At 43.5% G+C, this 14571-nt stretch overlaps 2 protein-coding genes across 4 annotated transcripts; both read right to left on the bottom strand.

Annotated features, from left to right (window-relative positions):
* Positions 1-179: 179 nt before the first annotated feature.
* Positions 180-4163, bottom strand: LOC115747975 (subtilisin-like protease SBT3.5). 2 transcript variants are annotated; one of them, XM_030684322.2, is made up of 10 exons: positions 3778-4163; positions 3617-3708; positions 3392-3489; positions 3112-3270; positions 2351-3024; positions 2179-2264; positions 1848-2093; positions 1637-1751; positions 1110-1302; positions 180-836 (listed from the first exon to the last, which is right to left on the bottom strand). In XM_030684322.2, exons 1-10 carry the CDS (start codon positions 3862-3864, stop codon positions 265-267), a joined length of 2322 nt encoding a protein of 773 aa, XP_030540182.1. In that variant the 5' UTR covers positions 3865-4163; the 3' UTR covers positions 180-264. The 2 variants fall into 2 exon arrangements, with proteins under 2 accessions (XP_030540182.1, XP_030540183.1); XM_030684323.2 differs by lacking the exon at positions 3778-4163 and having other exon boundaries at positions 3352-3705.
* An 829-nt stretch (positions 4164-4992) lies between these two features.
* Positions 4993-9177, bottom strand: LOC125312439 (putative ankyrin repeat protein RF_0381). Of its 2 annotated transcripts, XM_030684321.2 has the most exons (5): positions 9059-9177; positions 8445-8853; positions 7436-7711; positions 7220-7357; positions 4993-6893 (listed from the first exon to the last, which is right to left on the bottom strand). In XM_030684321.2, the coding sequence occupies exons 2-5, from the start codon at positions 8784-8786 to the stop codon at positions 5313-5315; spliced, it is 2337 nt and encodes a 778-aa protein (XP_030540181.1). In that variant the 5' UTR covers positions 8787-8853; positions 9059-9177; the 3' UTR covers positions 4993-5312. The 2 variants fall into 2 exon arrangements, with proteins under 2 accessions (XP_030540181.1, XP_030540184.1); XM_030684324.2 differs by lacking the exon at positions 9059-9177 and having other exon boundaries at positions 7436-7707; positions 8445-8572.
* Positions 9178-14571: the final 5394 nt, after the last annotated feature.

Raw genomic sequence — 14571 nt, 5'->3', positions numbered from 1 at the left:
ACGCTTGCAATGTATTGACTTAGTAATCTCTCGATCACACTATCAAATCCTCGGTTAAGTTTGCGATCGACTTCAAACTTTACGGAATGGGCATCGTAATTACTCGAGTTGATTAATGGATCGCCGAAAATCTTCACGCAATCGAAAGCGTGCACTGTGTCCGGAAATAGCTCGCTATGTTAATCGAAAGCGTACGCGATTTTTGTATTTGCTTCGTGAGAATTACAATGTGCAATCATGTACCGCTAAGCTATGTCTACCTTTCTATTCGGCTGAATAAAATGGTGCCTGGTTCACTATCCTGACGGCCAGAGGACTTCTCACGGCGTGCAGTCCATCAGTCCAAACCAAGCTTCCAAAGTAGTATCCCGTGTTCACCAGTGCGACCGCACGGACCGTGACGCCGAAGGCCATCTTCTTGGTTTTCCGATTGAACGCCAGGACGTGAGGCTTCACCGTCACTATGGTGCCGGAGGGCGGCTTGATCTCGGCCCAGTATATCGATTCCGGGGGTCCAGTGTTCGTGACGGTTCTGGTTACGGTGATGGAGCTCCTAAGGCTCGGTATGGTTATGGAGGGGAGGTTCACGTCGGTGACGGAGGGTCTTCTTGTAGGGCAATGAGTAGGCTTTTTGGTCAGATGAGAAATCTCGGAGTCATTGTAGCCCATCGCGCATAGGTAAACGATGTAGTCGGGCATGCCCGCATCATAGACTAGACCCGGTTCGGCTGCGGAGTTTGGGTTCGCAATGCCGCCTCCCATGTCGAACGGGTCAGCCAGTTTCAGAGGATTTGCCGAGGCAAATATAGGAAAACCCGATGGATTGTTCCTCCAGGCTGCAAAAGGCTTTCTACATCAGCAATGCTTAATCACTTGAATAGTAGTTGAAATTCCCAAGCACATAGTATTCAGATTGATGAACATCATCTATGTTAATGTCTCTGAACGTGTTAGCTGATGCAATATGCTCATTGATCGCGCCACCGACCAAATAGGCGAAACAGAAACGGAACCGGTTGTAGAGTAAGCAGGAAGAGGAGTTTGGTTGAAGTCGATCTTAGGGAACAGTTTTCGCGATTCATTTTCACTCGGTCGAGTTGGATAAATACCGGTAGTTACGAGGGCCGATCTTAGTGCAGCCGGCGACCAACCCGGGTGAAGTGCTTTCAGGAGTGCCACGATGCCCGCCACATGAGGAGTCGACATAGAAGTTCCAGAGTGCATCGCGTATCCATTGTCCTCCAACGGATCGAAGGGACAAGTGGCGGCCAGGATGTTCACCCCAGGTGCTGCTACATCTGGCTGTGTCACAGAACAGCATCAGAAGCGGATGTTCCATCAATTTGACAGTGCAAAAGAGACTAGTTGATGATTTTTTAGTATTCCATGAAACTTCAAACGAGCTAGAATCAGCACATGCTCCGTGCATTTCATGACAGCAAGATCTCCTAGTTTAGCAAAAACAAACAGATTTTCGCATAAGTCGAACCGTGCCAAATGTGGTAAATAGAAGATCAGGGTATGTTTCCAAGAGTCTCGAACCGCCTTTGCAGAACTCCCATGAGTCGAATGTACCTTGAGAACTTACAAGCTGGGCGGCTGATGACTGAAGGCCACAGTTAGAAACCAGATGTACCTTGAGAACTGCCGGGGAAATAGAGCTCGGCCCTCTGGAAGAGAAAAAGGCAACCTTTGCTTGGACTGCTTTGCCAACAGCAGTTATAGTCCGGCTCAATTTCACCACAGGGAATCTGCATAGGATCCATGAAACAGCCATTCAATTCTGTGAAGTGATATAGCTTCACGTTTTGACAAATTGCGACGTAACAAAGATTGTCACGACATACCTTGCGGAGCGGAAGTATAACAGAATTCGGGTTCCAATCTCATAATCCACCTCGACACATGGGAAGTCGTCGCTGCACGGAGCCAACCCGTCACTCGGATTCTTGGCAACAATAACGCCAACTCCCCTAGACGCCTTCACGGCCTCTGCGGCGATTGTCACTGCGAGCCTACGCGACGTGTAGGTGAAGCACAGGACCACTTTCCCAGCCATCAGTGTTGCATTAGGGGAGAGACGTTCACATACCCTGTGATTAATGCAAGAGAAGATTAGCAGCTTTAGCTTTCTTCGTCCACGGTTATCAATGACAGAATCATCGGACAAGCGTGTACCCTGCCAAAGTAGGGTCGAGAGTTGTGCCTTCCGGATATAGCAAACTCGTAAAACCTATTTCCTTTCCTGTGTATATGGCTTCGCCCTTAGAGAGTAAGAAGCAACTCATCACACATTAGATGCAAAATTCCAAGGATACTTTATCAGCTAACCTCAAATAACAGCACATACCGCTAACGTTTCATTGTTTCCGAGGGTTATGAGAGTATGGAAGGCTCGGTCCATGGTACTTGCTCCGACAGTTAGTATCCACGGCGCTGTGTTCTGCACCGTCTGAGCCGCCGGTCCATCATTAGCGGCTCCACAAACTACAGTTATTCCTCGTGCCACAGCATGGAATGCACCGGTAGCAATACCATCTCGGTCATCCACGTCGGAGAAGAGAGGAATCGCAGTCCCAATAGACAGAGATAGCACGTCGACTCCATCATGAATTGCCTCATCAAATGCTTTCAATATGTCTGCAGACGAGCACTGTCCGCCGAGCACGTTCCAGCACACCTTGTATATCGCTAGCCGGGCACGGGGAGCACCGCCTCTCGCCGTTCCATACCCAATTCCTCTATAACTAACATTGCTCACAAAAGAACCGACGGCAGTGCTGGACGTGTGAGTCCCATGTCCATTGGCATCTCTTGGCGACAAGAACTCTAGGTCTCCCGAGGCATTCAATGGTCTTCCATACTCTGCCAGGAATCCATCCACGAACCAACGAGCCCCGATTATCTTTCTGTTGCAGTGTTTGGCTGGATCAAATTGCTCTGCCGGTTCGCAACCACCTTTCCAGCGTGACGGGATTGGTCCGAGGCCTGCATCATTGAATGCCTTTGACTCTGGCCAAATTCCTGCTACATTGTGTGGAGCATAAAGCTAGTGACATGCTTTAATCATGATATAGAGAAAGAGGGCAAAGATGTAGAGAGAAAATCGACCTGAATCTAGCATGCCTACTATGACTCCATCGCCCATTCTGCTTTTATAAAGGAGACTGGTGGGTGAATGAGAAGGAGAGAGACCAAGGAAATCCCAGCTCCTAGTAGTTTGCAGGCGGAAAAGGGTATTAGGCATGACGCGGACGACCCCTGGGAGCTCTGAAACATTTGCAAATGCCAAAGTATAAGTGCATGAAATGATCTTCAGGTCTAGCAAAAGAATGCAAAGTAATTGTTTACCCCAAAATTAACATGAATATGTCAAAAGATTTTGATGTACCGGCGAGTTCTTGTGCCTGAGACTCAGTAAGCTTCGCAGCAAAACCAGAGAAGCCATGCCTATAGCTGTACAAAATCGATTTGGCGGCTGCTTCCTTGCTGAAGCAGTATGTTTGAGAGAACAGATAAAAAAGCAGACGGACACCAGACCACACCATTAGGAAGTAAGTCACAACGCTTGATTTTGTGTTCATCTTTTTCATGAAATTTTTTGAACTCCCTTTACCTCCCAAGTATCGAAGCAAGCATGTCATGATGGGAATCGGTCTCCAACGTGGGACCGTCTTGCTTTCTCGCTCCAAGGTACACAATATGAACCTGTCCATACATGAGTTGCTCAGAAACAGAATCAAGGAGAAACACTTTAAGATCATGAGATTCACACACATTGCTCTTTGCCTCCACCGTTCTTATAATGCCACGTTGCCCAAGAAGAAAACACGTGACCACCAGCAAATTCCCCAAGTTTCTCATTGCGGCGTCTCGCCAATGCTTTGTAATTTTCACAAACGGATGGAGATGAAGTGAATATCCGGATTGCGAGCTGGATCACTTGCTACTTTAGCAACTACCTAATATAGAAACTCAGATGCATTAGAGAACAATGCAATGCCCACTTTAAGAATCCTTGAAGGCGAGCTTGCAAGTTCAGGCACAAAAGTTGTGCAATCCACACCAAGAACTCAAAAAGATGTGGAAACCAAGTAATGGTCAAGCTAGACAATGACCTCACTCTGGATTTACTACGTTTGCTTTGAGATCAAGCCCATAATATACAGACCCTTCTAAAGGGTGGTTCTTGTTAAAGATGCCACTGATTATACAACAGTAAAGGAAGGAAAGAATATGCAGTGAAACAGCGTTTGGTCCTACAAGGACCTACAAGGTAAAGGTCCCTAAAGTTAAAGGGTCACTTACCTTAAAAGGTGATATTTATGGGGTTTTCTTGGCTTCAAGTATCAGGAGTGAAGGCCAGGACAAAGACTTTTACTGTACGTTTATACTTCGAGTATATCTCCTCAGACAGTAGTCACCTTGAAGTATATGAAGATTAACAGCTAATTGAAGAAAAAAGTGCGTGAAACTAACCCCGAGTCCTACATGTCCCTTCAACTCGATCAGCGCCATCCACCTACCACGCCATCCGTAGAACTAGTCTATCTAATGTAACTTTCGAGACGGTTAATCAACTGAATTTTCAAACGGTGTCATGTATACCGAGTTAAATGTGTAAGCTTTATCAGTCTCTGCTCTTCAGGATATCGGTTCCACAGGCCGGGTTCGGACAGTGATTCAGTATGCCGACATTATGACAGTTTTTGTTAAGAGTTGTTTATATTCTTCAAGATACAACCGTAAAAACAAAATGGTTGTTTACAGAAATAGATATGAGAAGCATACTCCTCCAAATGAGATAGCAGGTAGAAACTTAAAACATCATGCTTAACCACAAGTTTTAGCACATTTTGACGTGGCCCAACCGCGTGGAGGCAAGCCACAAGGAGCAAGTAATTTATCTAGAATCTCCTGATGATGCATTCGAGGAAGATCAACAGAGGCAAGACGTCCAGAACTGCAATGCATTTATGTCTAGCTGGTAAGATCGTCATACACATGAGAGGTTCTCGAACGTTCGCAACTTGCAATATGTTGTAACCCCTTTTTGGCATTTGAGCTCAATAAGGACTGTTGAGAACAGTGTTGAACAGCATCATACGAGTTTTGAGGGGGGGTGGTGGGGGGAGGCGGGGTGAGGAGATTTTGCAGTATCGCACTTGTAAACGTAATTCCATTGACCGACTAACCAAAGATTTTTTCTGCAGCTGCTTCAGAAACAGCATGGAGTTGGACCGTAATTAGTATAAATTTCACATACTGGAAGACCAACACTCCACCTCATTGCTGTCATGTATAGCCTGTTTCTATCTCATTGCATACTTGGCAAATGTGTTCGATAGCCAATCATCCGAAGATGCCTCCTTGGGGACAAGATTGACGCCCCGTACCCACAGTTCCATACTTGTGGAAGACCTTGCCTCGAAGTGAACCTCTCTCCCAGTCTCAGTCACCACCCTAAACAGCAAACCATTCTCATCAGCAGTCTTCTTCCTCCGGTTCTTCTGGAAGCTCCCACTAGGCCCTGCCATGGCCTCCTTACACACCACATTTCTCTTACTAGACGTCCCCCACGTTAACAGGCCCGTTTTCAGCATCCTAACAACCTTCAAATGTGGCGAGCCCCTTCCTTCTCTAGTATGCTTGAGTAGCTCCTCGCCCATGAGCACATGAAATCGAGCCAAATGGTCGAAAATTGCTTCCTCTGCCGCCTTGCTTTTACAGTTTTTCCTAGCAAGTAGGAGCGCTGTCTCACCTCTTTGGTTCAGGATTCCACAGTCAGCCCCGTTTTGTAGTAATAGCTTGCAAACTTGGGCATTCCCTTCCTTCGCCGCAAGCATCAAAGGTGAATGCCCGCTCTCTTCCAAGGAGTTCACAGGATAACCCATCTTCAAGAGCTGGCCAACCGCGGGCAAGTTTCCGGTACGTGCGGCAAAGTGAAGGGCCTGGAACTCTGAGTAGCCCTTCAAAGATTGTGACAAGACCGCATCGAGCAATATCTCTTCGAACCGTACCCTCAAACTGGCATAGGTGTGATGCAGAAGGATTGATGCGACCGTCTGTCCATCCCGGCTCTTGACACTGATGTCAGCACCCGACTCGATGAGGTGGCGAAATACCTCAGTGTGGCCGACCTTTGCAGCAGCCAGGATTGGTGTCAAACCTGAACTGTCGTGCTTATCTATATTGTCCATTGAACTTCGAAGGATTTTCTGCAGAATTTCAACATTTCCATATCCCGAGGCAAAATGGAGCGGCGAGAAGATCTCCACGCTGCTGGAGTATATTTTTTCTCGAGCTGTGATTACTTGACCAAATATATTGGGCAAAGAGGAAGCAAAAGCACTTCTCTTTGCCAAAGATACAGCGCTTTCTCCAGTATTATTGACTAGGCCCAGATTAGCGCCGGCAGTAATTAGTTCAAGGAAGCAGTCTGGTTGATCGAATAGGGCAGCGATCATCAATGCTGTGTTCCCAGATTCGTTCCTTGAGTCAACATCACTTCCGTGCTCAACCAATTGCTTTAAAATGGAAGGGCAACCCCCTCTAGCAGCCAAGTGAATCGGACGAGATTCATGTCCCTTCTCTGTCTTTATGGGGAAGTCGGCGTCAGCTCCGGCCTTAAGGAGCAAGGAAACCGCCTCTTGGTTTTGGCAGAGGATAGCATAGGAAAGAAGGGTTCTTCCTTGTAGTTGGCTTGTGAGGAATGAGTTATCGTGATGAAGCAGGAGCTGTAGGATTTGGCCGGTTGCTTCATAGTATTCAACTGCACACCATGCTTCGTTGTAGGGCTCCCCCAAGCACGCACCAACTCTCAATTCCTCACCAGAGAAGATGTCCCAAGACCAAGCACTGAGCCTAATGTGTCGACCGGTCTTTGCATCTGCCTAAAGGTTGTAGACATGATTAGCTGTTAGAAGACAGCTTTCTCATCAGCACAGAACCGCCAAATTAAGACCTCTAAACTTGAAAAGCAAGCCAAATGGGTTGATGAATATGCACTAAACATGGGAAGGAGCATTCTCCATGTGAGATTGGTGACTTACAATTTCGCATTGAGCATTTGGAAGCAATGACGAGAAACAAAAGATAGGTTACATGAACGAAGACTGACAGTGACAATGTACTCCAGTCCAGCGAAGGCAACGTATATCACCACTATGTCAAGAGAAACACCGACGACAAAAGTATTGCAAATTAAGTAAAATGTTACCTCCAATAGATATTGAACCGTAGGTACTTGCCGGCTCACAATTGCAGCCACTAACGGTGAACAGTCAACATTAGCATGCAATGAAGGCTTCAGGGAGCGCAAGAGAACCCTATCAGTGCAATCAATGTTAACCCCATTCTGTAGGAGAAAGCTCGTCAATTCGTTAGTAACATGTCGTTGAACCCAAATGACTAGTGAGAGTAAATTAATGCATACCTTGATTAAATTAGAAACCACATCAACAAAGCCTCTGCAGCTTGCAGATACAAGTGCATGTTGAGCCACATCAGGTCCAATCATCTCAGAGCATATTAGCAGCTCAGCAGCTTCGGCCTGACCAGATAGGCAAGCTTCCATCAACGCACATTCACATGCCAATTGAGATGCCCCTGCCTTGAGGAGCATGTCGAGGAGAGCACAATGACCTTCGCGAGCAGCGGCAGTGGTTGCATAGCCTCGAAAAAGTTCCACATTAACATCGGCTCCAGCTGACTACAGAAAAAAGACAGATTACAAAGTGGCTCAAGAAGAAAATCTACATGACACAAATTCTCTCCCTGTGAGACCAGGCAGTCACAAAGCAATGATGAAGATGCTTTGCTCATCACTTCACCAAAGTTTCATTGCTCTATTTTTAGTGATCAGAAAATTCTGCTAAAGTGAAAAACCGACCAGCATCTCCAACTATAAAACACTCAGTAGACCTTCAGTATCCAAATGATTCTTAGAGGACATCCATAACGAATGTGCCCTTTCAGTAAAGCAAGCTAGCATTAATTCGATCAGTCTGAAAACTTGTCCTTTTACACATGCTTGCTAGCTCAAATTATTTCTCATCTTATGTTAGCAACGCAAAGAAGCTCAAAAAGAAAAATCATTGAAAGCCCGAATTGGCAAATGAAAACGAATGCCGCATAATCTGCAAGTGAGGACCACACTTTGTCCAACTTCATCCTCAATCTGATGTTTAACTTTCAAAGACAGCAAAAGGCAAGAACTTCTATACGGTTCAGTTCGTAATAGCTACTTTTCCCATATCCATAGTTATGCTCACGCGTTTATGATGACTACCCTGGGATTGTGAGTTGCAGAACAATGTCTATGAACTTGAGGAACAGCGCCAGGGAAAGGAAAATCTCGATAGAACCACAAGCACATACCACACGAACAGTAAAACAAACAAACAGGAGCAGAGCAAGGCAAGGAGAGATTCTGGAAATCTTACCAGGAGCTTCCTCGCAATGTCCAGATGACCAGAGTGAGCAGCCGCAAACAGGGGAGTGACATCGGTCACAAAGTCCCTAACCTCGATCTCCAACTCATCTGCCTCTTCTTCCCTCAGCAAGCTCTCGGTGCACTTCACGCTCAGCCTCACCGTCCCTATGTAGTTCACATCCACAGCCTCACTTTCCAAGCACTCGCTCACAGTCCCGGCATCACCATTCAGCGCAGCCCCTATCAGCCTCTCCGAAACCAATGCGAGCCCGTCTCTATCTCTCGCGCTCACGAATCCGTGCCTCCCCATTTCCGATCTCTCCCTCCCTCCCTCTCTCTCTCTCTCTCTCATGGAAACACCGACTCTTACAAGAAACCCACCACAGAGAACGAAAAAGATCACATCTTTATTGTCGAATCTGGATCAAGATCAGGGGAATAATTAAACGGGGTCAATAGGGTAGTCCAGAAAGTGTCGCGCTTGCTTGTGCATATTTTTGCTGACAACGTATCGTGTATGGCTGCATTATTATATGGTCGCAGCAATTATGACAGCCATTAAATACTCCAACGAGGGAAACAAAAAAAAGAAGATAAATTTATGAATGTAGATTCATTACTCACCGTATGCGAGCTTCCTCCGACGTTCTAATGCAAGAGAAAAGCAAAGAAAGAACTGGGAAACAAAACAAAAGGAAACAAAAAAAGCATTTCTTGACTCGACATGACACGGCTTTTGCATTATCGGAATCTGCGTGTGCGTATGAACTGCATGATTACTTCCATTTTCGGTTCGCATGTCCTAATCCCCGCGTTATCATCCTGTTCAGTCTCGTCTCTTTGCATGGCGGGACCTTTGGGGGGAGCACAAGACGAGAACGGTCAACAATCAGCAGGGCATATTTAGAACGGCAAGTGGAAGTGGTACCCAGCCAAAAAGCCTAAAATAAAAAAAAAAAAAAACTGCATAAAATAAAAATTATAATTTCAAAGTGATACTTCTTTTTTTCGTGTTATGCATAATCATTGGTGAATCGAAAATGAAAAGGAAAGGGAGTTTGAATTTTGACGCCAAAAGGAGGGTGGGTTGAGCATGTCGAGGGATTAGATCGAGGGACGAAAAGTCAAACGAGGTGGTTGTTTGTGATGCGTGGCATTGAGAGAAGAGAAACGACAAGATCGTTTCGGATGTAATCGGATCGAGCAACTAGGAACAGTCGGCAGTAATTTACAAATGCGGATGTAGGAAAAGCTTTTCTCGTTCTTTGGTTCTTCTTTAGTTATTACACCATCACCAAGCTTGAGCGTCCTAACTATTACTACAAGTCTCGCATCTTATAAGCGAGACCTTTGGGATCATACCACGAGAAAGAAAACCCGCCAATGACCACCACCTCATGCGATTACTCAAAAGTGTTTTTTTTTTAAGAGAGTGTGGTCCCCCCAGAGCAGACGAGTCGAGTCGGGTTAGAAGAACTTCTTCTCTTGTAGAAACCCTCGCCAGGCTTGTGATGAGGCTGGCTAGCCCTAGGCAAGTCACCGATGAGGGCCAACCACCCTTGCTATGACCCTGGCAAGCATTGCTAGCCCTTATCAATGAAGGGACGAGCGGACGTTGCCCTAGGGCATGCCCCCCTCACCATAAACCCGCTATCTCCCTCTCTTGATCCTTTTACTTTTCTTAGTTTTCATATTTGTATGTTCAACTTTTTTTATGACATGATAAGGTAAAATGACGTCGTTTTGTATTTGAGAAAGCTCCATTTCCGAGTTAATAGCCACGTAGGATCGAAAAATGATGAGGGAAAAAAAAAGTCATGTGAAACTTTTCGTCTATAAGAATAGACAAACTTAAATGAAGTCCTCAAATGCATCGAAGTTCGCAAATTTAAGTACTTAAGCATAAAAAAAAAAATAAGTTTTAGAACTTTTGATGTTACCATGTCAAAAGGTAATTTTAAGCTACAATTTGGCCTTCAAAGCAAACGAAAATCTCGCCGTGTCACTCGTAATCGCACTTCCCAAAGTAGTGATTAAGCATACATCCGTACGGATGGACTTCTACATTTTACCTTTTGATTTTTGCTTAACCTAAATCTCGCCGCCTACGCACATCGACTATCTTTAAATCGATCCAAAGCTTTCATATCACTCAAATACTAACTTGTAAATTACGTATAAAATTTTCACAATCTCTTGAAATTTCATCCGAAGAAATGAAAAGCGCTCTTTATTTTCCTTTAGTTCCCTTGTTTTAAAGCATTGTACTTTCCAAAATAGTGATTCCACATCACATGACACGAGAATGGTCCGCATGTTAAAAAGTTCTGAAATTTCTCGAATTCGTCAATTAACAAACGTCTCGAGAGCACTCGTTAAGAAAATCCGTTTTCGATATAAGCCCAGTGGAGAGCAAACAAGACATGAACGAGTGGATGTTGGGCTCTTGCAGACTTTTATGGTGGGCTAGACTTTTGACAGGTGTGTTGTTGAGCTTGTGATCCATTCACATAGAGGAGCGGAGAAAGAGGATTTGGGGTGTTTATATGATCTTAATCCAGTGCTTAATCATGATTTATTACAATGATTAGTGAGTCCCGATTGATTTCCCCTCCTTCCTCTTTAGAAGTCTTCTCTAAAAATTCTAAGAATTCCACATCACTTGTGTTGAGTCGTCCTTGGCTCTGGGTCGGATGTCAAATGTCCACGGTCACCCTTTGGGGAGATCAATCTTCATCTCTTGGTCAAAATGGTATTTATTAGGATGACTTAGCTCGAGTCAATATTCATTTTTTTCGCCTTCAAGGAAATCAACAACTTGAATTTCGGCAGGATTGTACAAACACAGACCGAGCCGAGAATTTAAATCGATAACAAGACATGAAAAAATAGAAGCTTTACAACGGGGTTAACGCAACATAAGTTGCGTTGAAATTTACTCGACAGTGAATCCAAAAATCGTGATAGAATTTAATCAAAGGGGCGGATCTGAAAATTAATGTTAAGAAACACGTTGGAATTTAATCGACGAAATCATATCAGAATGTCAAAAGTATCTACCTAACTTTTTTCTTTCTTGTTGATTTTTGTTGGGAGGATTTTCAAATGTGAAATTCATTTCTCCTTTCAACGGTGTTGGGTGGGGGGGACACTTTTGACCCGGGAGGGGAGGGGAGGGGAGGGGAGGGGAGGGGGACCAGCCAAGCGTTTCCTAGGTCAAACTTTTGAAAATAGCGAGAGTCCTTGTGGTCTTAATTTATGCATTCGTTGCATCGCATAGTAAATTCATCTTCAACTTTACTCCTCATATCCTATACTTTTCCAATGCATCGAAAGCCAAAAATATCGTCCAATATCGTTCGTGGTAGGCTAACTAGCTGGCTGCAACGACCTTTTGAGATTGAGGTTGGGGCGAGGTCTACGGCAATACTAGTTGGCCCAAACATATCATCGAGTTACTAGTGAGTAACGAGTCAAGTCGTCTGTCGAGTTACCCATCTCTTTTCTTCTGATGTCGAGTTGAAATCCGAGTGTCTTTAATCGTTTAAATTAAAAGAGAAAGTTTATATTCGAGAATACTTTAGTTGAGCAATGCGTGAGAATTATTTTAAAAATGGTTAAAATTGCAACGTCTCTATAATTGTATAAGCAAGTATAGTATTGTCCGAGCTCAAACTCGAATCAACCCGTGATATTGAAATCGAAAGATAAAATCGGGACTCGCGCTTATGGACACAACCTCAAATCTAATTCGATTTCATATGAGCAAAGTCAGGTCGAACATAAAACGGCAAAACTATACCATATCGTAAGCACTTCGATGCGACTCGACTCGATTTCTAGCTCATCGAGTTTCGCAAAATCACCAAAAGCTAACCCTCTTTCCTCATCTGGACAGGCACGGATGCAGTGGCAATTTTAAAGAGTTCCGCCCGAGTGTGACTCACGAGATAATTAGAAAAAAGAAGTAACACGTGATTTCAGCGTGGGAAAAACAAGCCTTGAGTGCATTCGCTCGTACGTTGACACGTGGCATTCCTGGAGCCAGATTCTCATGGCACGTTTCTTTCATTGTACGGCAAAGAAGCAAGAATGGCGGGCGTACACGTGTTTCCTTCCGCTTCTTGTCTAATCTCTTTTCTTTTTTTTTTTCTTTTTTTTGGTGAACGCCATAAAAGAGCATATAAGTAAATAAATAAAACGGCCAAAAATGGAATTATAAATTTCGGAATGGAAGATTTTAATATATTTGTGAAAATCTCGGGTATTTTCTTATAAAATAAGAAGAAATCTAACTTATTCAAAACGTGAATTTCAAAGGGGTCATTAGGAATTTCAATTCACAATTAAAGGCACGCTTGGCAACGATTCAGCATTAATTTTTTTTTATTCAGTTGCATGGACGAGTTTAGAGAGTCAGAATGCGTTTGATAACCGCACAAAATTTATATTTTTGAAAGAGAAATGGGTTTGGCAACCGCACATTGTTTTTGTTCTCAACAATTTTTGTTCCCAATTTTTCTCGCTTAAGTCAAATAATTACATCTTGTCACTACAAATTCAACTTATATATCATCACTAATAAAATGCATATATATATATATATATATATATATATCATGCATAATCCATAATAAGTCTATTTATGTCGCGGAGTATAAAGACATGTGCAAGATCATAAACTCAATAGGCAATTTGCACTTGAATTTTTGCCACGAATTTGCACTTAAACACTTCTATATTTAAACAAACCCATACCGCACCCAACCCGTATTAATTAAACACTTATATATTTAACCAAAGCATGACATATTTGTTTTTTATAATTTGTTAAGAATGTAATACAAATCTAGAGATTTTTTTTAAATTTATATAAAATTATTTTATAAAATTATTTTTAAAAAATTAATTTTAAATTAAATTATTTGATCATTATAAAAAAATTATTTTTAATTAATAAAAAATTATTTTTCTATTTCTTAAAAAGTATTTTTCATTTAATTTTAATTTCCATTTTATTTTCCTTTTTCTCCGTCGGTCGGCGTATGTCGGCGACGAACAACAAGGGGCGTAACAAAGTGAAAAACACTTTGTTCGTCTTGTTTCTCAAAAGTGATTATGGAACAAAGAATCAACTTTTTTTATTTTTGTTTCTACTTCAAAATTATTTTTGAGAACGGAATCGAAAAATTTTAGGATCGAATTATTTACACTTGTCAAACAAGTTCCTCATCTTTTTTTTTTTTTTCGAGAAATAGAATCAGAGCATCATAGCCGTTGCAAAATATGTCCTAAGTGTTGAAGACTAATTTACAATAGGTCGAATCATCTCTCTTCCCGACTCATGGCGACAGTCCACGGAGGAGTTCTGAATCATGGCCACATTGGGTCATTGGGGGCTATGCTCAATAGTAGCTTTTAATTCTCATCCCTGGCCATATCACGATTGACTTCGGATATAAGGCTTGATCATCGTCTCGGGTGACACGACAATAGCGGCTAACGCGCAAGGTCGCACGAACCGCCCCAAGGGACCGAAGGGGCTTTGGCCACCACAACTATGGGCGAGGGCAGCAGCGGAGTTTGGATGCTGGCGACTGCATGAGGGCGTGCGCGATGGCATAATTGGATTCATGAGAAAGGCTATGTATATTTTGGCCTTTTTGAACAACTTTATCGGATAAAATTTCTTTCGCAACTTAATAAGATCTTCAGACATCCCCATCTTCGATCAAAACAAATAGGTCTGCGCGACGCTAGGCAGTAAAAATGTTTCAAATTCCCTTTCCATTTCCATTTTACGGCTGTCAAAGCAAAAGTAGAGGAATGGCAATCGCATGAACCGAAATCAAAACCGGCCACTGGGGAATTCCAACAAGTCAAACGAACGTGATAAACGAGAGACCGCGGCTTCTTTGACTGATGTCAATTCTTTAATCATAAGGACAGAGGGGGCACCGCCCGCACAATCTCAGGACGGTCACACCACCACCAGATCTTCGCTTTGGCTATGGCTTTTTGTTAAATCTTGAAGGTACGACTTGACCTCAATCTCATCGATGGAACCCCGGCGTCCTGGTCTTCCACGCGTTCATACGAAAGACGCCCGCGCACAGAAAGTCGAGTCGTCTTGAGCA

This window comes from Rhodamnia argentea, chromosome 3 (assembly GCF_020921035.1).
Source record: "Rhodamnia argentea isolate NSW1041297 chromosome 3, ASM2092103v1, whole genome shotgun sequence".
Classification (NCBI taxonomy): domain Eukaryota; kingdom Viridiplantae; phylum Streptophyta; class Magnoliopsida; order Myrtales; family Myrtaceae; genus Rhodamnia; species Rhodamnia argentea.
The sequence above is the reverse complement of the archived record's forward strand: the minus strand, read 5'-3'. Positions and strand labels throughout refer to the sequence as shown.

Bases quoted from the DNA above. Each gene is read 5' to 3' on its own strand.
- LOC115747975 (XM_030684322.2), bottom strand. From the start codon at position 3,864: ATGAGAAACTTGGGGAATTTGCTGGTGGTCACGTGTTTTCTTCTTGGG. The intron at 3,490-3,616 runs GTAAAGGGAGTT...ATACTGCTTCAG, and splicing joins CTTGCTTCGATACTTGGGAG to CAAGGAAGCAGCCGCCAAAT. The intron at 3,271-3,391 runs GTACATCAAAAT...CAAATGTTTCAG, and splicing joins TCAGGCACAAGAACTCGCCG to AGCTCCCAGGGGTCGTCCGC.
- LOC125312439 (XM_030684321.2), bottom strand. From the start codon at position 8,786: ATGAGAGAGAGAGAGAGAGAGGGAGGGAGGGAGAGATCGGAAATGGGG. The intron at 7,712-8,444 runs GTAAGATTTCCA...TTTTTTCTGTAG, and splicing joins ACATTGCGAGGAAGCTCCTG to TCAGCTGGAGCCGATGTTAA. The intron at 6,894-7,219 runs GTAACATTTTAC...TACAACCTTTAG, and splicing joins CGGTTCAATATCTATTGGAG to GCAGATGCAAAGACCGGTCG.